The sequence below is a fragment of the Rhinoraja longicauda genome, chromosome 32, assembly GCF_053455715.1.
Source record: "Rhinoraja longicauda isolate Sanriku21f chromosome 32, sRhiLon1.1, whole genome shotgun sequence".
NCBI classification, from domain to species: domain Eukaryota; kingdom Metazoa; phylum Chordata; class Chondrichthyes; order Rajiformes; family Arhynchobatidae; genus Rhinoraja; species Rhinoraja longicauda.
Genome location: NC_135984.1, coordinates 28,912,186 through 28,933,868, shown reverse-complemented (window position 1 = coordinate 28,933,868; position 21,683 = coordinate 28,912,186). Strand labels below are relative to the sequence as shown.

At 46.8% G+C, this 21,683-nt stretch overlaps 1 protein-coding gene across 5 annotated transcripts in view; it reads right to left on the bottom strand.

Moving 5' to 3' along the window:
• The window catches only part of nfrkb (nuclear factor related to kappaB binding protein), a 112,279-nt gene extending 94,381 nt beyond the window's left edge, over window positions 1–17,898 (bottom strand). The window contains exons 1-9 of one of the 5 annotated variants that reach the window (XM_078426997.1): window positions 17,685–17,898; window positions 16,926–17,077; window positions 14,129–14,330; window positions 13,251–13,378; window positions 12,340–12,517; window positions 10,469–10,570; window positions 9,397–9,470; window positions 7,551–7,635; window positions 3,440–3,620 (exon numbers count right to left, since the gene is read on the bottom strand). In XM_078426997.1, coding sequence (XP_078283123.1) covers window positions 3,440–3,620; window positions 7,551–7,635; window positions 9,397–9,470; window positions 10,469–10,570; window positions 12,340–12,517; window positions 13,251–13,378; window positions 14,129–14,330; window positions 16,926–17,060 — 1,085 coding nt within the window. In that variant the 5' untranslated portion in view covers window positions 17,061–17,077; window positions 17,685–17,898. Of the gene's footprint in view, window positions 1–3,439; window positions 3,621–7,550; window positions 7,636–9,396; window positions 9,471–10,468; window positions 10,571–12,339; window positions 12,518–13,250; window positions 13,379–14,128; window positions 14,331–16,925; window positions 17,078–17,187; window positions 17,318–17,623 lie in introns of those variants that run through there. The other 4 variants (XM_078426994.1, XM_078426995.1, XM_078426996.1 and 1 more) reach the window with 4 other exon arrangements.
• Window positions 17,899–21,683: the final 3,785 nt, after the last annotated feature.

Sequence of the window (21,683 nt, the reverse complement as noted above, 5' to 3'; positions counted from 1 at the left end):
AAGGAGGAGGGGAAGGGAGGGACAGAGGAACTATCTAAAGTTGGAGAAGTCGATGTTCATACCACTGGGCTGCAAACTGCCCAGGCGAAATATTAGGTGCTGTTCCTCCAATTTCCGGTGGGCCTCACTATGGCACTGGAGGAGGCCCATGACAGAAAGGTCAGACTGGGAATGGGAGGGGGAGTTGAAGTGCTCGGCTACCGGGAGATCAGTTTGGTTAATGCGGACCGAGCGCAGGTGTTCAGCGAAGCGATCGCCGAGCCTGCGCTTGGTTTCGCCGATGTAAATAAGTTGACATCTAGAGCAGCGGATGCAATAGATGAGGTTGGAGGAGGTGCAGGTGAACCTTTGTCTCACCTGGAAAGACTGTTTGGGTCCTTGGATGGAATTGAGGGGGAAGGTAAAGGGACAGGTGTTGCATCTCGTGCGGTTGCAGGGGAAAGTGCCCGGGGTTGGGGTGGTTTGGGTAGGAAGGGACGAGTGGACCAGGGAGTTACGGAGGGAATGGTCTCTGCGGAACGCAGAGAGGGGAGGGGATGGGAAGATATGGCCAGTGGTGGGGTCCCGTTGTAGGTGACGGAAATGTTGGTGGATGACTAGAAGGCTCGATTAAGGAGGCTGTTTGGGTGGAACTCAGAAATGAGAAAGGTTTAGCAACACTTATAGGGGTGTATTATAGACCGCCAAATAGGGAACGAGAATTGGAAGAGCAAATATGTAAGGAGATAGCAGATATTAGTAGTAAGCACAGAGTGGTGATTGTGGGTGATTTCAATTTTCCGTATATAGACTGGGAATCACATTCTGTTAAAGGGCTGGATGGTTTGGAGTTTGTAAAATGTGTGCAGGATAGTTTTTTGCAGCAATACGTAGAGGTGCCTACCAGAGAAGGGGCAGTGTTGGACCTCCTGTTAGGAAATGAGATGGGTCAGGTGACGGAGGTATGTGTTGAGGAGCACTTTGGGTCTAGTGATCATAATGCCATTAGTTTCAATATCATTATGGAGAAGGTCAAATCTGGACCAAGGGTTGAGATTTTGGATTGGAGAAAGGCTAATTTTGAGGAGATGAGAAAGGATTTAAAAGGAGTGAAATGGAAATTGTTGTTTTATGAAAAGGATATAATAGAGAAATGGAGGATATTTAAAGGTGAAATTTTGAGAGTACAGAGTCTTTATGTCCCTGTTCAGTGGAAAGGAAAGAATAATAATTTGAAAGAGCCATGGTTTTCCAGGGAAATTGGACACTTGGTTCGGAAAAAGAGGGAGATATACAATAAATATAAGCGGCAGGGAGTAAATGAGGTTCTTGAGGAATATAAAGAATGTAAAAGGAATCTTAAAAAGGAAATTAGAAAAGCGAAAAAAAGATATGAGGCTGCTTTGGCAAGTAATGTAAAAGTAAACCCCAAGGGGTTCTACAGATATGTCAATAGCAAAAGGATAGTGAGGGATAAAATTGGTCCATTAGAGAGTCAGAGTGGACAGCTATGTGCTGAGCCGGAAGAAATGGGGGAGATATTAAACAATTTCTTTTCTTCGGTATTTACCGAGGAGAAGGATATTGAATTATGTGAGGTAAGCGAAACAAGTAGAGTAGTGATGGAAATTAGGAGGATTAAAGAAGAGGAGGTACGGACACTTTTGAAGAATATAAAAGTGGATAAGTCTCCAGGTCCTGATAGGATATTCCCTAGGACATTGAGGGAAGTTAGTGCAGAAATAGCAGGGGCTATGACGGAAATATTTCAAACGTCATTAGAAACAGGGATGGTGCCGGAAGATTGGCGCATTGCGCATGTTGTGCCTTTGTTTAAAAAAGGTTCTAAAAGTAAACCTAGCAATTATAGACCTATTAGTTTGACGTCTGTGGTGGGAAAATTAATGGAAAAGATACTTAGGGACAATATATATAATTATTTGGATAATCAAGGCCTGATTAGAAACAGTCAACATGGATTTGTGCCTGGAAGGTCATGTTTGACTAATCTTCTTGAATTTTTTGAAGAGGTTACCAGGGAAATTGATAAGGGCAAGGCTGTGGATGTTGTCTATATGGACTTCAGTAAGGCATTTGACAAGGTTCCACATGGAAGGTTGATTAAGAAGGTTAAATCGTTGGGTATTAATAGTGAGGTTGCAAGATGGATTCAACAATGGCTGAATGGGAGATACCAGAGGGTAACGGTTGACAATTGTATGTCAGGTTGGAGGCCAGTGTCTAGTGGAGTGCCCCAAGGATCTGTGTTGGGTCCACTGTTGTTTGTCATTTACATTAATGATCTGGATGATGGTGTGGCAAATTGGATTAGTAAATATGCAGATGATACTAAGATAGGTGGAGTAGTTGATAGTGAGGTAGATTTTCAAAGTCTACAGAGAGACTTGGGCCTTTTGGAAGGGTGGGCTGAAAGATGGCAGATGGAGTTTAATGCTGATAAGTGTGAGGTGCTGCATTTTGGTAGGACAAATCAAAATAGGACGTACAGGGTAAATGGTAGGGAATTGAGGAATGCAGTGGAACAGAGGGATCTGGGAATAACTGTGCATTGTTCCCTGAAGGTGGAATCTCATGTGGATAGGGTGGTGAAGAAGGCGTTTGGTATGCTTGCCTTTATAAATCAGAGCATCGAGTATAGAAGTTGGGATGTAATGTTGAAATTGTACAGGGCATTGGTGAGGCCGAATCTGGAGTATGGTGTGCAGTTCTGGTCGCCAAATTATAGGAAGGATGTTGACAAAATGGAGAGGGTACAGAGGAGATTTACTAGAATGTTGCCTGGGTTTCAGCACTTAGGCTACAGAGAGAGGTTGAACAGGTTGGGTCTTTATTCTTTGGAGCGTAGAAGGTTGAGGGGGGACTTGATAGAGGTTTTTAAAATTTTGAGAGGGACGGACAGAGTTGACGTGGGTAGGCTTTTCCCTTTGAGAGTGGGGAAGATTCCAACAAGGGGACATAGCTTCAGAATTGAGGGACAAAGGTTTAGGGGTAACATGAGCGGGAACTTCTTTACTCAGAGGGTTGTGGCTGTATGGAATGGGCTTCCGGTGGAAGTGGTGGAGGCTGGCTCGATTTTATTATTTAAGAGTAAATTGGATAGGTATATGGATAGGAGGGGATTGGAGGGTTATGGTCTGAGTGCAGGTAGATGAGACTAGGTCAGGGAGAATGGTCGGCGTGGACTGGTAGGGCCGGACAGGCCTGTTTCCATGCTGTAGTTGTTATATGTTATATGTTATATGATATGTTGGATCCGCCAACATATTCCGTCACCAGCGGATCCAACATACTACAACTCAAAGAGAGAGGAACGTGAATAATCTCAATGTCAATCACATTACATGCAGTCAGTTGTATCAAATATCCATTAATATCGACTGTACTTTGAGCTACACCAGCCGAGCGAGGTTCATGAGTCAACAAGTGAAGGGCCACTTACAGTTCAGGAGTAGTGACCGACTTGGGTGTCACCTGCTGCTCTGGAGGTGCTGCCATCGGCCCCTCTGCTCCCGGTGACTCCGCCAAATCGTCGGGCTCCAGTTTTATCACTTTCATTTTCTTTTTCTTCCTCTCTTCTTTATCTTTCGTCCTTTTCTTTGGGAATGTAAGATCTAATAAAGCTATGTGGGTGAAGAACAAAGCATCAGATTGTGGGAACTCCTGCTGTGTGAGATCATTACTCTCTGCCTTTGACACCATCAGACCATCTAAACGTATCACTTAACTCACGGGACTTGGTGTCAGCACTCTTCACTGCAACTAGATACTCGACTTCCTAACCAACAGACCCCAATCAGTGAGAATAGGGGACAAATTATCCTCTACGATAATCCTCAACACTGGTGCTCCACAAGGCTGCATTCAAAAAGTTATTTACTCTTTGTACACCCACGACACTGCAGTCATGTACAAATCTAATTCAATTTTCAAATTCGCAGATGATACCACCATTGTGGGCCGGATATCAAATAATGATGAGACCTTGTGTCCTGGTTCTCGACCTTTCTCTCAATGTCAGCAAGACAAAGGAGATGGTGTATATGAAGGAACTGCAGATGCTGGTTTAAACCGAAGATGGAGTCACTCAGCGAGACAGGCAGCATCTCTGGAGAGAAGGAATGGGTGACATTTCGGGTCGAGACCCTTCTTCAGAGATAGTGATTGACTTCAGGAAGCAAAACGGTACACGTACCCCAGTTAGCATTGACTGCCCCAAAGTAGAGATGGTTGAAAACTTCAAATTCCACGGAGTAAATATCACCAACAACTTCTCCTGGACCACCCATATTGAAGCAACGACCAAGAAAGCACAGCAATGCCTCTACTTCCTTAGAAGGCTTAGGAAGTTCAACATGTCCCCTACAACCCTCACCAACATCTCCAGGTGCACCATAGAAAGCATTTTATCAGGATGCATCACCACTTGGTTTGGGAACAGCTCCATCCAAGACTGCAAGAAATTACAGTGAATTGTGGACACAGCCCAGACCATCACACAAACCAACCTCCCTTCCATTGACTCCATCTACACCTCATGCAGCCTCTGCAAGGCTAACAGCATAATCAAGAATGAGTCGCACTCTGGCCACTCCCTCTTCTCCCCTCTCCCATCAGGCAAAATGTATAGAAGTGTGAAAACGCACACCTCCAGATTCAGGGACAGTTTTTTCCCCAACTATTATCAGGCAACTGAATCATCCTCCCACAACCAGAGAGCATTCCTGGTCTACCTCATTGGTGATCCTCAGACTATCCTTGATCAGCTTTTTCTGGCTTTACCTTGCACTAAACATTTTTCGCTTACACTGTAAATGGCTCGACTGTAATCATGTATTGTCTTTCCGCTGACTGGATTGCACACAACAAAAGCTTTTAATTGTACCTCGGTACATGTGACAATAAATTAAACTGTACTGCACATCGCATTACGCAGTTGACCTGAAATGGGATAAATGTAGATAATCCCACCTCTCCTACACCATTCCCTTCAATATCGACACAGTGGCGCAGCGGTAGAACTGCTGCCTTACAGCCCCAGAGCCACATGTTCGATCCTGAGTACGGGTGCTGTCTGTTGTATGTTCTCCCTGTGACCGCACGAGTTTTCTCCAAGTGCTCTGGTTTCCTCCCACACTCCAAAGACGCAGTGATACTGAGCATGGTCTGTAAGTTAATTGGGTCGGTAGAATTGTAAATTGTTCCCAGTGTGTAGGATAGTGCTAGTGTACAGGGTTCATGTGCTAAGTTCAGAATTAGGCCATTCAGCCCATCAAGTCTCCTCCACCATTAAATGATGGTTGATCTATCTTTCCCTCATTCTCCTGCCTTCTCCCGATAACCCGACACCAGGGACATTGCTCGTCGGTGCGGACTCAGTGGGCTGAAAGGCCTGTTTCCTCGCTGCATCTCAAAATAATTGGACCCTGCTCTTTCTTATTTAAACTTTATCCTTTATTTCCATGACTTTCCCATGCTCTCAGAGTACATCCAACATCCAGATCAGATGAATCCCAGTATTTATTCTCAAGCAGAGCTCTGAACCCATGATCCATTCCACAACAGAAGCACCACTTCCACGGTGTTACATTGTCAGTCTTTGCACAAATGTTGCCTGACAAGGCTGCCCCACTCAACATTGTCTTGTTGCTCCTCCCCATCTTCATTTTCAGAATTGTCTCAGGCACCTCAACCCCAAACTCTAGAGTTGCCTCCCAAAAATCTGTGGCTTGCTACATCCTTTATTGTTCACTTTGAAGCCCAGATCCTTCACTAAACATTGGCTGTAACGTTTTGTCCACAACTTTAAATGTATGCGAAAAGGTGTGGTGGAGGAACTCAGAGTACAGACGTGCGCTCTCTTGGCCCACGTCAGCTGTGCCGACCAGGATGCCTTTCTACACTAATAATAATAATAATGCATTACATTTATATAGCGCTTTTCAAACACTCAAAGACGCTTTACAGGGATTTCTAGAACATAGAGAAGTGAATAAATAGATAAATAAGTAAACGAACAGAGAAAGGAGACAGAAGGTGAGGTGATCTTCAGTGGTTGAAGGCAGTGCTGAAGAGGTGAGACTTCAGTGATGTTTTGAATGTGGTGAGTGAGGAGGAGTCTCTGACGGTTTGGGGTAGTGAGTTCCATAGGGTGGGAGCAGCGATGGAGAAAGCCCTGTCCCCCCAGGATCTGAGTTTGGTCCGGATGGGGGGGGGACAGGAGATTGGCAGCAGCAGAGCGGAGGGTGCAGGTGGGAGTGTGCCTGTGGAGGAGGTCAGTCAGGTAGTCAGGAGGTCACTAATCTTATTTGCCTGCCTTAGGTCTGTGCCCCTTTAAACCTTTACTACCTAACTATCTGTCCAAATGCCTTTTAAACATTGTAGCAGCTTGTTCCACACAACTACCATCCTCTGTATGAAAAACGTACTCCTCAGATTTTCTTTAATTTCTTTTGCTCACCTTAAGTCTGTGCTCCCTGGCTCTAAACTCCCCTGTCCTGCGAAAGACATCTACCATCTATCCTATCTATGCCTACAATTTTATCAACCTCTTTAAAGACACCCCTCAGCCTCCAACATTCCAGTGGGTATAAACCCAGTCTATCCAATCTCTCTATATAACTGCAGCCCCCTACGCTGGGCAACATCCTGGTGAATCTCTTCTGCACTCTCTCTATTACTACCACACCCTTGCTGCCTTCGCCATCTGTGATATCACCTGTACTCAATACTCCAAGTGCAGTCTAACCAATGTTTTGCATAGCTGTAACATGATGTCCCAATGCATCGACCTTGGAAGCAAGCAACCAACCCCTTCTTCATTTCTCTATCCAGCTGCGTTGTCTCTTTCAACAAGCTATAGACTTGCACCCCAACATTCCACTGTACATAAATGCTCTTAAAGTCCCTATAATTTACCATACGTCCTTACAGAATTTGATCTCCCATAGTACATCACACTTGGCTGGATTTAAATCCATCTGCCACGACACTGCCCAATTTCCCCAGTTGATCTATATCTCACTATACACTTCGACAACTTTTCCATTAACTACAACCACGCCAATGTTTGCCTCATTTGCAGGCTCACTAATTAGCCCACCTACATTCTGATCCGTCGTCACAAAGGTCCCACCATGATCGATGAGGTTATAGATGTCCAACATTAACTAGCACTAAAGTCTTTAGACTTTACTTTAGATGTAAGAGAAACAGCGTGGAAACAGGCCCTTCGGCCCACTGAGTCTGGGCCGACCTCATACACTAGCACTATCCCACACACTAGGGACAATTGATAGAAGCCAATTAACCTACAAACTGGCATGTCTATGGAGTGTGGGAGGAAACCGGAGAAATCTACGCAGTCACAGGGAGAACGTACAAATTCTGTGCAGACAGCACCTGCAGTCAGGATCAAACCTGGGTCTCTGGCGCTGTAAGGCAGCAACTCTACCACAACTCTACTGCTGTGCAACCCACTGTAACACACTGCCAGGGCGTTTGACAACAATGCCAAAGTGCCAAGAACAAGACAGATAGCCATTTGCACCCACCTGCCAGCGAGCCTCTCCGACCAGCATTCATGCGGCTGATGATGTCGTTGAGAGTCAGGTCACCAGTAGCCAAGTCTGGATGGTCCTGAGGATATCAGAATGGGAGGAAAAACAAGGAGTGTGTGATTGCACGGCTCAGTAACTGTTTTAAAACCCATTCAAATAAATTCCACCAATTTTCAATCAACTCTTGTAGCTCTGCTAGTTAAACTAATGGATTAAGATTACAAACTATATTGAAACATCAGTTGCTGGGTTTGAACTTCAGCAACAGCATGAATGAGGCACATGGAAGTTTAAAAAGATGTATCCGGATCTATAAAAGCAGATGCCTGGAGCTCATTTTCCTGCCTGAGATGTTTAATTACATTAGGCCCATTGCTGCCTGAAAGCGGTGACTTGCGTAGATAAAGCGGTAAAGAAGGCTTACAATATGCTCGCTTTCATTGCTCGGGGTATTGAGTATAGAGTTGTAGATACAACCCGCCTACCCCTCCATTGACTCCATCTAGACTCCACGCTGTCTCTGGCTAATATAATCAAGGACCACTCACACCCCAGTCATTCTTTCTCTCGGGCAGAAGGTACAAGGCACCATATTCAAGAACAACTTTTTCACCACTGTTATCTTACTTTTGAATGAACCTCATTTATTCAGTATAAATTTCACAATCTTCCAATCTACCTCATTGCAACCCTTGAAATATTGTTTTTATTGCATTATCTTTGCAGCTGTAACACTATTCTGCACTATTTATTTTATCCTTTGCACTCAAGTATGATATGTTGCCTGGACAACACACAAAAGAAAGTATCTGCATGCTGGCAAACTTGAAATAATGAATCAACGCCAATACATGGGATAAAGGGGCAGTTGGCTGGTAGAAAACAGAACAATGGCAAATGGCTGCTTTCAGACCAAAGGAATTCTCCAGAGTTTGGAATTGGACTATTTATTTTGCATTGGTATTTAGATACTAATCATTAATAGCATGGGTTTTTGTACAAGAAAAACACCAAACTTTGAATGTTTGGTATTTCAGAAATGTACTAGAACTTTAGTAAGGCATTAATACGTTGTTAAAATAAATGTGAGCAGAAATAAAACGAGTAAAATGTTGAAATATGAGCTAACTACGAGATCACACAGGTGATAAGATTGAAGAGGGGACAATGCAAATGAAATGGAATAGTTTTGAGGAGAGTACAGAGGCCCAGAGGTGTTTTGACAAATCTTTAAAGATGAAAGGTTGAGAATGTAAATTAAATTTTGCCTTTATTCATATTACAAACTAAAACAAAAAAGCCAGTCACGTTCAGCTGGGTTGGGGTTCAGTGCTGGGCATCACACCTTGGAATGAGGTCTAGAAATTAGAATTCAGGCATTTCACCAACATCGCTAGAGCTCTAGGGGCCAGTGGAATCAGGGAATATGGGGAGAAGGCAGGCACAGGTTACTGATTGTGGATGATCATCCATGATCACAATGAATGGCGGTGCTGGCTCGAAGGGCCAAATGGCCTCCTCCTGCACCCATCGTCTATGTTTCTATCCAGTTGTTCTTCTTGATGCAGATATAGAGGAAATGTTTTGGAGATGATCACATTTACAAATGCTTTTGCTGGAGCAAATAACAAAAGTATCTCTGATGACAGGAAGGTCAGTCAGCTGTCAAAGAAGCAAATGCAATATGGAAATATTTTGCATGTTATTGCTATCTGGAAGGGTGGATGAGAGCATTGATAATCATTTTCAAGAAGGGCAACACGTCTGTGCTGAAGCATAGAGTGCCATTGATGCAGGCAATGGCCCACCTTGCTGGGCACAGCACAGCAACTAAGCTTACCGGCTGGTGCCTTCGCTTTTCCACATGTTTCCGCAACATCAGTTTCAAATCTTCATCACCCAATTCAAGCTTACCTGGAACATAAGACATTAATGGTGTTTAATGATACCTGGCCTTGCACAATCAATTATAGCACCAGCACTGCCGAGAGCAGTTTGTGCAAGGCATGGGTGGAGAGGGTGGTGGAGGCAGGTACCCATCAGTCATACAGCAGCATCTGAACAAACAACTGAACTGCCAAAGCATAGAAGGCTACAGACAAATTGGATTAGTACGAGTGGCAGGAAGTACAATGGCTGGTGGGTAGATATGGTAGATATTTAAGAGACTTTTGAATTGGCACATGAATAGGCAGGGAATGAAAGAGTACGGATTATGTACAGGTAGATAAGAGATGATCTTGGCATTATACGCCGAAGACTCTGTTCTTGTGCTGTACAGTTCTATGAGCACACGCAAACCAATTCCATCTCATTCACACCCAATAATTAGAGAATACCTCTATAACCTCCACACACTGATGCCACCATATTGACACCGCCTCTCACAGGTACATTGGCCCATCCTGGCCATGAAAGGAGGGGGGCCCCCGTCAGACAAGGCTGCAGGTGGCCTGGGCTTGTCCAGATCAATAGTTGGGTATGACTGGGATATTCAGGGTTCCAAGGCTCTGGGTGCGCACAGGCGATGGCTGGTCTTGGGCAGGATGGTACAGATCTCCCCGTACCACCTGCTGTGCTGGTACCTCTGGGCTGCTGTGAACAGGGTCAGGAGCACTGCACCAGATCTGCAAGGGCTGCGGAAGCATCCGGCTACTCTCTGTGTGAAGTTACTGAATCACTGAAAGTGCCCAAGGAGTACCTTTAAAATATGCAAACACCTGAAAATGAAACTCAGGCAACGCCAGACACCTCGCTCGCACTGACTTTCACCATAAAGTGTGACCTGGCTCACCCTCACTTAAAGAGAGCAACATATTCACTGGACGTTAACAGGAGTTGCCTGAAGCAGGTGCTGGTGACTGGCTGGCAGGCAGGTTCATGGAGAGAAGGGGTGGCCATGCAGCACTTACCGACTGTCTTCATATCCTGTGTGGACAGAGTGGGCACCACTCTCAGAGCTACACTGGGACTCGGGGGATGTAGAGGAGAATGCGGGAACCAGGAGCACATCTCTGCAATGTAAAGGAAGGTGACAGGTTAAAACATGAAGGACCAGAGAACATTGTTAGATTATAAACCTACTTTGATATAAATAGATGAATGAATGATTCAGAACTGCGATTATAAATGTTCCCTCGAGAAATGCATGGAATCATAACACAAGGCAGCACAGGTGAAGGGACTGAGTGCACTGGGCATGCTCTGATTCAGAGCATAACACAAGGCAGCAGCACAGGTGAAGGGACTGAGTGCACTGGGCATGCTCTGATTCAGAGCATAACACAAGGCAGCACAGGTGAAGGGACTGAGTGCACTGGGCATGCTCTGATTCAGTCGAGGAGAGAGAGAGAGAGAGAGAGACCCTGTTGATCTATCTCACTGTGCTTTTCCCATAACCTCCCTATTTGTTTCTACAAATGCACAGCTTTTGTTCTAAAAACAACTAATGGGACAAAACGAGACACAAAGTGCAGGAGTAACTCAGCGGGTCAGGCAGCATGGTAGTGTTGCTGCCTTACACGCCAGACACCCGACATCGATCCTGACTACGGATGCTGTCTATACAGAGTTTCTACGTTCTCCCTGTGACCGACCGCATGGGTTTCCTCCATGTGCTCCGGTTGCCTCCCACACACCAAAGACGTGCAGGGTTGTAGGTTCATTGGCTTCTGGACATTGTGGGATTTGCGGGCCATGGCGTTGCCCATACATGGTGGATGTGTGGAACGTGCTGCCAAGGGTGGAGGTGGAATCACATACAATCACTACATGGGGAGGTGTTTGCACAGGCACCTAATTAGCCAAGGAACAGGATACACACCCGGGGCGGGCAAATGGAATTGGTGTACGTTGGCATGGACAGAGTGGGCCAAGGAGCATGTTTCTGTACTATGTTAGACGTTGCCTGGCCCCGCCTGAAGTTGTGGATACTAAATCACTATGGATACAGATGCCATTGAACAAAGGGGTGGATAGTTTAGCTGACGGTGGGCAGCACAGTGGTGCAGCGGTAGAGTTGCTGCCTTACAGCGCCAGAGACCCAGGTTTGATCCTGATTCCGGTTGCTGTCTGTACGGAGTTTGTTGGTGTCCCTGTGACCTGCGTGGGTTTTCTCCGGTTTCCTCCCACATTCCAAAGGCATACAGATTATGTAGGTTAATTGTTTAGTTTAGAGATACAGCGCGGAAACAGGCCCTTCTGCCAATCGAATCCGTGCTGACCAGCGATCGTCACACACTAATGCTATCCTACACACACTAGGGACAATTTACAATTATCCCAAGCCAAATAACCTGCAAAACTGTACATCTTTGGAGCGTGGGAGAAAAACTGCAGATCCCGGAGAAAACCCACATTCCAAAGGCATACAGATATGTAGGTTAATTGTTTAGAAACGTACAAACTCCGTACAGACAGTACCCATAGTGCTGTAAGGCAGCAACTCTACCACTGCACCGCCCCTTTGGCGTGGTAAATTTGTAAATTGTCCCGAGTGTGTGTATAGGGTTCGCAGGTCGGCATGGGCCGAAGGACCAGTTTCCGCGCTGCATCCCTAAACTAAACTGAACTAAAAGACTCAGACGTCCTTGATCCCGTGCTTTGCCTGATGTCCTCAGTTCAGTTTCGTTTATTGTCATGTGCACTGAGGTACAGTGAAAAGCTTATTTTTTGCGTGGTAACCAGTCGCAGAAGGACAATAAATGATTACAATCGATCAATTTACATGATAAGGGATAACAAGGGAATAATATTTCACTGGATCAGCCACAGAAATGCTGACCTTCCTCATCAGATGAGACGGTGTTATCTTCACACTCCTCCTTCACCTCCCGCAGGATCTTCTGATAGCGGCTCTGTGCTCGCCTCTCCTCCTCTCTATCTCCCTGGCTGGAGGGCGCAAGGTACTTCCTCTTCAGGGCCAACTGAGGGCCACTCTTTCTCGCCATTTCAAGCAACTCCTGCAACATCAGTGAGCAGACAGCTGAGAAGCAGATCTCAGCACCCCCCCCCCCCCCCCCCCAGACACATCATCCTCCCAGTTCTCAGCATTGCCTCAAGGCCAGCATGTGATGTAACCGTTTACCAACTCCTGCACACAGCTTCACGCAGTGTCTCCTGTGTCTTGCTATCCAGCAATATGCCTGTCTCCCACCTCACAAAGGCCACGCCTCTCCCATCTTCCCTACGCAGGTGTACCTCTCATGGTTAAACCAGTCGAATATGCAAACGTAAATGTAAGCACGTTACTTATTACTAAAGTTTAAGAAGTTGGGCAATAAATTATACACACAGTGGTTAGTGGTTGATCTAACTGGTTTCGGAGCCAAATTCTCAACAGGTAGTGTAAACATTTTGTATCCACTGCACACGTGGCCTTGGCACACTCACTAACATTTGCTGGGCCTGACAAACCATGTACAAGTACAACACAAGGAATCCAAGCATCATGACCCTTCCTCACTCCCTGCTCTTTACTTACATCCTTCAAATATCATGGCATTTTCATAATTTACCACTGCTCTGGAGTTCCTAAAACCCCATTTTAGTACAAAGCAGATGATGGACAGGTCTTCTAAACATTTGACATGAATCACAGTCCATCCTGTGCCAAGTACGACACCACAGCCTCCAACGTCAGGAGCCTGCGTGAACAACTGCACCTTGCCACACAAACCCCCAGGTGATTCCTACCTTTCTGGAGACGAGGATCTGCTTGAGCAGGTTGTGAAAGTATTGCTGCTGGGAGTAGAGATAACGTTTATACTGGGATTTAGTGCAGAGCTGTCTGTACTTCACCACCTCCGGGTTAAAGTAACCATCTGTGAATGAAAGGGAAGCATCGGTGACAGATACTCTGACCACAAAACGTTTGTCCCTGCCTGAACAGTTCTCCCATCACTGAATTCAGATCAGTCTCACCCGACACAGCTCCAAGGAACAAGGGTCTCGACCCAAAACGTCACCCATTCCTTCTCTCCAGAGATGCTGCCTGACCTGCTGAGTCACTCCAGCATTATATGTCTAAAGCTCCAATGGAAGCAGCTTCTGAGTGGTCACTATGTATTAACAATGTAGGAAGTGCATTTCAGTACAGGGCGGCACAGTGGGCAGCTGGTAAAGCTGGTGCCTCACAGCGCTAGAGACTCAGGTTTGATCCTGATCTCCTGATCTCTCTGTGTGGAGTTCACACATTTCCCTGTGACCACATGGGTTTCCTCCGGTTTGCTCCCACGTCCCAAAGATGTGTGGGTTTGTAGGTTAATTGGCCTCTGTAAGTTGCCTCTCGTGTGTTGGGAGTGAATGCAAACATTGGACAACATAGAACTAGAGTGAATGGCTGATCGATGGTCGGAGTGGACTTGGTGGGCTGAAGGGCCTATTTCTGTGATGTATCTCTAAACTAAATTTCCAAAATCGCTAAGACATTATTGAACGTAAAAAGAATAAACTTGTTGGATAACTGCACCAACTAGAGATTTCTAATATTCCCAACACCTTGCTTTTCATTCGTGTTATTTGCTAAAGCAGCTTTCAGCTGAACCCAACCGTGCGTTCATTAGATGCCTCACCTCGGAACAGTTTCTGAGCAATGTGCAGAGGGTTTCCAAACCGGAAGTCATCTCCACTGAAGAGCCCCATGACGATGCTGTCCTGCTGCTCCCGGTTATTCTCAGGGAACTGCGGGAGAAACTTCCTCAGGTGATCACGCTGGGCCGGAGACAGCACCCCCTCCCACGTCCTGCGGCTTACCACGTCAAAGAAGATGTCAGGCTATGGACACAGGAGTTAACGCTCAATGTTGCAGCTTGTCCCACAGTCAAAATGGCAGCAAAAAATAATGCCACCTCAGCATCATAACTAAAAATATCATTGGTGAATTTCTGTACAATAAAAATCAATTTGAATTCCAGATAAAGTGTCAATCCCAAGAATGGTTTGAGGAGATACAGCAGACTGTTGTGTAGGATGGAACTGCAGATGCTGGTTTAAACCAAAGATAGAGACACAAAATGCTGGAGTAACTCAGTGGGACAGGCAGCATCTCTGGAGAGAAGGAATGGGTGCCTATAATCACTGTCTATATCTCTTGTTTCCCTCTCCCCTGACTAGTCTGAAGAAGGGTCTCGACCAGAAACGTCACCCATTCCTTCGCTCCAGAGATGCTGCCTGTCCCACTGAGTTACTCCAGCATTTTGTGTCTAACACAGATTGTTGGATTATTAAACCTCCCAGTTACACACCAGCAGTGAAGTTACTAAATTCTGTTTTGTAAACCAGCCATTTGGCACAATCTGCAAGTTAATTTTGACCTGGATACAGGAAAATCAGAACACTGAAACACTGCTAAAAATAATTGTGCAGATGGGAGAATGTAACTATTTTCCCAGAGACAGGGGAGTTTTAGATGGAATTAGATTTTTCATTATGACACAGGAAATGAGACAGACATCAGCACATTAAGTCTATGCCAGTCCTCAGCACAGTCCTATTAATCCCAGTCCACTGTTATTCTCACTACAACTCTTCTCTCACATGCCCACAAACCACACAATTTCTCTGCTACCCTACCCCAAGCAAACTTGTGTCGTGACTGAACCCAGGTATCCTTGGCATGTGGGAGGAAACCCAAACTTGGGCACTTTACAATATTGATTTCTCTAACTTCAAGTAACCCTGGCATTCCCTCTCTCTCTCTCACTCTCCCTCCCCCACCCACATCACACCAGCTTCTCTATTTCACATAACAAACAGCTAACAATGACCTGTTTCCTTGGTCATCATTACTTTTTTGCATATCTTTCATTCATTGTTGTATATCTCTCCACATCATCATCTATATTTCTTGTTTCCCTTTCCCTTGAATTTAAGTCTGAAGAAGGGTCTCGACCCGAAGAGTTACCCATTCGTTCTCTCCAGAAATGCTGCCTGTCCCGCTGTTACATCTCGCCTTTGGTGTCTATCTTCGGTTTAAATCAGCATCTACAATTCCTTCCTACACACCTGGGGAATACCATCTGGTCATGTGGAGAGCCAGCAAACTCCAAGCACAGGGTCAGGATCAACCACAGGCAGCTGGTACAGTGACATGTCTACAGGTCACTGCACTGGTGCTATGCTCACTCCCTCTTGCTGAACCATCACACTAATTGGGTGGCACAGTGGCGCAGCAGTGGAATAGCGGGTTCTATCCTAACTAAAGGTGCTGTCTGTAAGGAGTTTGCATGTTATCCCCATTACCTGCATGGGTTTTCCCCGGGTGCTCCAGTTTCCTCCCACACTCCAAAAACATACAGGTTTGCAGATTAATTGGCTTGGTATAAATGTAAATTGTCTCTAGTGTGTGTTGGATAATGTTAATGTGAGGGGATCGCTGGTCGGTGCGGACTCCGTGTGGCGAAAGGCCTGTTTGCGCGCGGAATCTAAATTAAATCAAAAGCATCAAGATGACATATCATATTCTGGATTTTGCAGAAGTTCAAGGTCTAGTCAGCAACACGCTTGAGCCGTGATGTGAGGAAAGCAAATGGTGCAGTGAATTATAACTACACAGCTGAGTTATGACTGAAAGTTGTGCAAGCATGAACTGCAGAGAGTCAGGAAAAGGATATCCAGTAAACAGGAATGAGATCACGATTTAATGGGCGACATTTTCTTCAATTCAAATCATTGGCTCTGGCCAGTTTTTGAGCCGTGAAATGTGGATTTGGGCAAAAAAAATTAAATGACACCATACGTGATCGAGCACCTTTTAGAATCACAAAGCGACCCAACCTAGATGTGTAGTGACTATAACAGAGCAGAAAATGTATCAGCAAACGTAGATGCAGCAAGGCCACACATCAGCATTATAATGACCAGACACTGCTCTGGAGCAGAGCACATTCCTCCTGAAAACATCATATTTCCACCCGAGAACAAATGGTCCTTTGTGACTGAGAGTTCCCAGGCTTGCCTTCATCCAGCCCAGTTGTTCAGATTTCCCTCAGTACTGCATGGAAATCCTACCCTAGGCTATGGGGTTGGACCCAATCCTCTTGAATGCTAACTGCCGAACCTGATTGTTTGCTTTTCCCTGCATATTTATTTTGCATCTTGGACCTGCTCTTCTACATTTTACTTTTTTGAGTCCATCATAATACCACAGGGATCCTTAGAAAAGCAACTGGAAAACTGGAGAACGTTAGTAAAAATGCAGAATCTCTTTCAGTGCTTCAATTCTTAGATGAACAAGGAATTGCATTTGCTGGTTTACAAAAAAAAAGGACCTCCCATCACCAGATCCATGTCTTCCAGAGATGCTGCGTGACCCCCTGAGTTTCTCCCGCACTTTGTGTTCCGAGAAGTCACAGGTTGTAAAATACTCACATCCTCCAACAGATCCTCTGGGAGGCTGACCCTGATTCCTCCAAGTAAACACTCCTCCATGATACCAGCACCATTCACCTCCCTGGCAGGGCCCAAATCCAAGGGTTCCGTTAGCATATTATCCAGGCAATCCATCTTTAATTATATATATCCTGAGAAAAAATAAACAAGAAAGCAAAAGTAGCATATCATCAAACGGAGCTGCTACTAAAAGGATCACCTGTGTTTTCATTGAAACATGGCAAAGGCAAAGGAGCCTTACCCCGTTCTGTAACACAAGGCATGTACAGTTCCCACACTTGTTCCTTCAGTGTTAGCTTCACCGATCAACACACATTCTGTTCTTTCTGACTCCCCTCCTTTACTCCCTCACAACATCCCCATTCAAGCACTTTCTCCCCCTTCACTCATTCATTCTCTCTCATTTGCCCTCCCTTTATACATTCCTCTTACCCCCACCTCATCCCATGCCCCCCAATGTTCTCATCTCCCTCACTCATATCCTGCCGCACAACCTCCTCCTGATCAACACCCTCCCTCCCTCCTCCCTCCACCCTCCTCCCTCCCTCTCGCATCATTCCTGCCCCAACTCTGTCCTGTCCCCTCTCCCCCAACCCCCTCGATGTCTCTCCGTCACTGCTCCCCCGTCCCCTCTCTCCTCGCTGCCGTTCCCCACTCCCCTCCCACAGCTCCCTCACCCTCCACCTTCCGCCTTCCGATCCCTCCTCACGGCGCCCAGTCCGGCTCCGGCTCCCTCACCTACCCCGGCCTCCGCGACACTTGCTCCTCGGCGCGGGGAACGAGGCAACAGACGGACCGACCGGAAGTGCGGCTCCTGCGGGGCCCCGGTGTCCACACATCCGCTGTCCCCGGCGGCAGGTTCCGCCCCCCCTCCGTCCTCTCCCTCCTCCCTTCCCTCCACATTTTCAAGTTTAAATCTATCTCTTAGGGAGGGGATCGAGGAGGATGGAGGGTGAGGGAGGGAAGGGAGAGGGAGAGGGGGAGGGAGAGGGGGAGGGGGAGGGGGAGGGGGAGGGAGAGGGGGAGGGGGAGGGAGAGGGGGAGGGGAGAGGTTTGGGCACAACGGGTCCACTTGGTCTAGCGTTACTCCAAAAGCATCATACGTCACTATGGTATCTGCCTCCCCCCTCCCCCCCCCTCCCCTCCCCCCCCATCTCCCCCTCCCCTCCCCCCCATCTCCCCCTCCTCCTCCTCCTCCCCCTCCTCCTCCTCCCCCTCCTCCTCCTCCCCCTCCTCCTCCTCCCCCTCCCCCTCCTCCCCCTCCTCCTCCTCCTCCTCCTTGCCGTACATGCCAGACCCCTCTGTGTAAAAACAATGTCCTGCACAACTTTAAACGTTGCCCCTCTAACATTATTGTAAATGTCTCCTAGTCTTTGACATTTCCACTTTGCGATAAAAGTTCTGACTGCCCTCCCTATCTGTGCCTCTCATAATTTTATATACTTCTATCAGGTCTCCCCTCAAACTCCAAAGTTCCAGAGAAAACAACCCAAATCTATTCAACCTCTCCTTGTAGCTAATATCCTCTAATCCAGGCATTGTTTGGGTAAATCTTTGCACTCTCTCCAAAGCCACATCCTTCCTGGCATGGAGTGACCAGAATTGCACACAATTTTCAACTCTCCCCATGCCTTCACCCTCAGTGTGCAACCATGTGTTACTCTGTTTTTGGAATCTCATCGTCTAACCACTTTTACTTTTCTCGTAACACCTTGAATTTATTGTCCTAAAGCCATGCCTACTTCTCCAGCAATTCCACCTTCCAGTAAAGCATCTGCTCTAGTCAGCACAGACAGAATTTATAGCTTTGTCTTTGTAACTGTGACCATGATAAATCATAATCCTCACCGCTGGGGAAGCTGGAGTCGACCACTGTCAAAAAGATAAAATATTTGCTCCTTGCAGGAGTTTGAACTTGCCATCTGTATGGAGTGCAGGGCACCAAGTGCTGGAGTAACGCAGTGGCTCAATCAGTCTGAAGGAGGGTGGCCGCCATTATCCCTTTCAAAACAACCAGTCTCCTCTTGTTCATTTCCCCACGTGCCCGATCACTCCCAGCAGAAATCCAGATGCAGTGAGCTTGAATGTATCCATTTGTTCCTGTCCTTGGTACCCCAGACCCACGAGCCAAACCACCTCCAGAAAGTTCCCAGATCACGCCCTTGCATCTTCCACTGGTTTATCTCCCGCTTGTCCTCGCGTTTTTATTCTCATCCTTGCGTGAAGCTTATCGTCTCCTGCCAAAATCATCTTCTCACCAAACTACTGCCCGCCGAATCTCCCTTCCTTGCCGCATACAATTGATGCTGTGAACTATCCTATCCCTTCACCTTGAGCCCTCACACCAAAATCTTCCACATCAACTGTGATCACTATTATTTGAAACAGGTACATAGAAGTCTCTCCTTTCAAAGGATGATGAATCTCTGGAATCCTCCACCCAGAGTTGTGGAGGCTGCATCATGGGAGGTACTGAAGGTGGATGTAGATCCATTTATGACCGCGGTAAACGTCTCCCCTGTAACACTGGACAGCTTTTGCTCAGCTCTCCCCATCTCTGCTTCAGCCCCGACACTGACGGCTCCAATGGCATCCACATGGTTGACTCTCCGGGGACCTACTGCTCTGCCAGTTGCCTCCACACAGGGGCCCTTAATACAGATAACCCTGAGTCATGCTGCCCTTCCTCCTGAACTAGCCACACTGCTCCTCTGACCCCTCCTCCCTCTCCTTCCGAGCCCCCATCCTCCCACCCTCCTGAGCCTGAGTCTGACCCCAGCCCTTGCCCCCCCGTGTTTTCAGCATCCTCTCTGAACTCCCTCTGCGATACAGAACGGTCAGTCCTCAGTAAAGCCTTACGTTTGTACCCTACGTCCCCACCTCAATGAGTTCCAGGCTCGCCCTGATGTTGAGCTTTCATCACCTCAGCCACCTCTCAACGCACAGCCCTCTGCTCACTCAGCAACATCATCATCAAACCCACGAACAAGGGAGGTGCCGTGGCAGTTTGGCAGGCTAGCCTGTACTGTGCTGCGACCAGGCGCCGGCTCTCAGACACTTCCTACCTCCCCTTCATCATGACCCCATAGACACCTGGTCATCTCCCCAATTGTTTATCTCATCTCACCAACGCTGGCCATCTCATCTTCTCAGCCTCCAACTTTATAGTTCCCCAGCCCCGTCTGCCTGCTTCTATCTCCATCCCCAATCCCACAAACAGGACAGCCCTGGCAGACACGTGTTTCTGCCTGTTCCTGCCCCACTGAAATAATCTCCATATACCTTGATTCCATCCTATTCCCTTATCGTGCCTTCCCACCTGATGCGAGACAACTCAACAACTTTCAATTCCGAGACCCCATTGCCTCATATTGACCGTGGACATCCAGTCCCTTTACACCTCCATGCCCCACCAGGGTTCAAGGCCCTCACGTTCTTCCTTGAACAGAGTCCCAATCAGTTCCCTTCAATTAACTCCTCCACCATGTGGAATTTATCCTCACCTTCAACTATTGATTCCTCTCACTTTCTTCATGGTGTCACCCTGAACACTCGCATGGACCGCAGGTCTGCTTGCCCTTTTCCTGAACACTCCCTGCCATCAAATTGACCTGGACTATCTGACACCTCCCTCTTTCTTGATCTATCTGCTCCATCATAGGAGACAGACTGACTTCTACAACAAACCCACCCACTACCAGTTACCTTAACTACATTATCCACCCTGCCTCATGAAGAGGCTTTTGCCTGCTCTCAATGTCTCTATATCCACCTCAGTGGCTCCAGCCACTTTCCATTAAAGTACCCTTGCGATGTCCTTTCTTCCGTCAATGTGTTCCCGCCCTTTGGATGGATCCCTCACTTGTGTCTCACAGTTCTGCTCATTCCCCCTCCCCTCAGACAGAATTCCCCAGGTCTTCACCTTCACCGCACCAGCCTCCGCACCAACACATTACTCTCCAACATTTTGTCATCTCCAATGTGATCCCACCACTTGTCACATCTTCCCCTCCCTTTCCACCTTCTGCAAAAACCGCTCCCTCCACAACTCCTTGGTTCACTCATCTCTTCCCACCCAAACAACCCCTCCCAAGGTACTTTCCCCTGCAACTGCAGGTAACACCTGTTGCTATACCTTCTCCCTCACATCCATCCAGGGACCCCAGCAATCATTCCAGGTGAGACAGGTTCACATGCACCTCCTCTAACCTCATCTACTGAATTCAGTGCTCCCGATGTAGCCTCCATTACATTGGCAAGACCAATCGTAGATTAGGCGATTGTTTTGCTGAATATTTACACTCCGTTCTTCAAGACCTGTTGGATCTCCCAGTTGCTAACCATTTTAACCACCTCCCACACTGACCGTTCTGTCCTTGGCCGCCTCCATTGCCTGAGTGAGGCCACACTAACTGGGGGACAGCATCTCATGGCTCGGGTAGCTCACAATCCAACGCTATGAATATTGAATACTCCATTTTCAAATAATGCCCTCTACCTACTCTCTCTCTTGGCCCCCACACACATTTCTCCAATTATCTCCAACCCCATCACCCTACTGCTTTCCCCTGCTTTCTACATTCATTCCCACCCCAAGTCCTCTTTTCCTTTTTATTCCTCCACCCTCCGCCCTCTTTCAGATAACAAGGCAGATGTTAAACACAGCTGCGATTCAGATCCTTCAGTCGAGAAACGATGGAAGTTTATTTCTTTTTTATGAAGATTTGAGTGATGTCA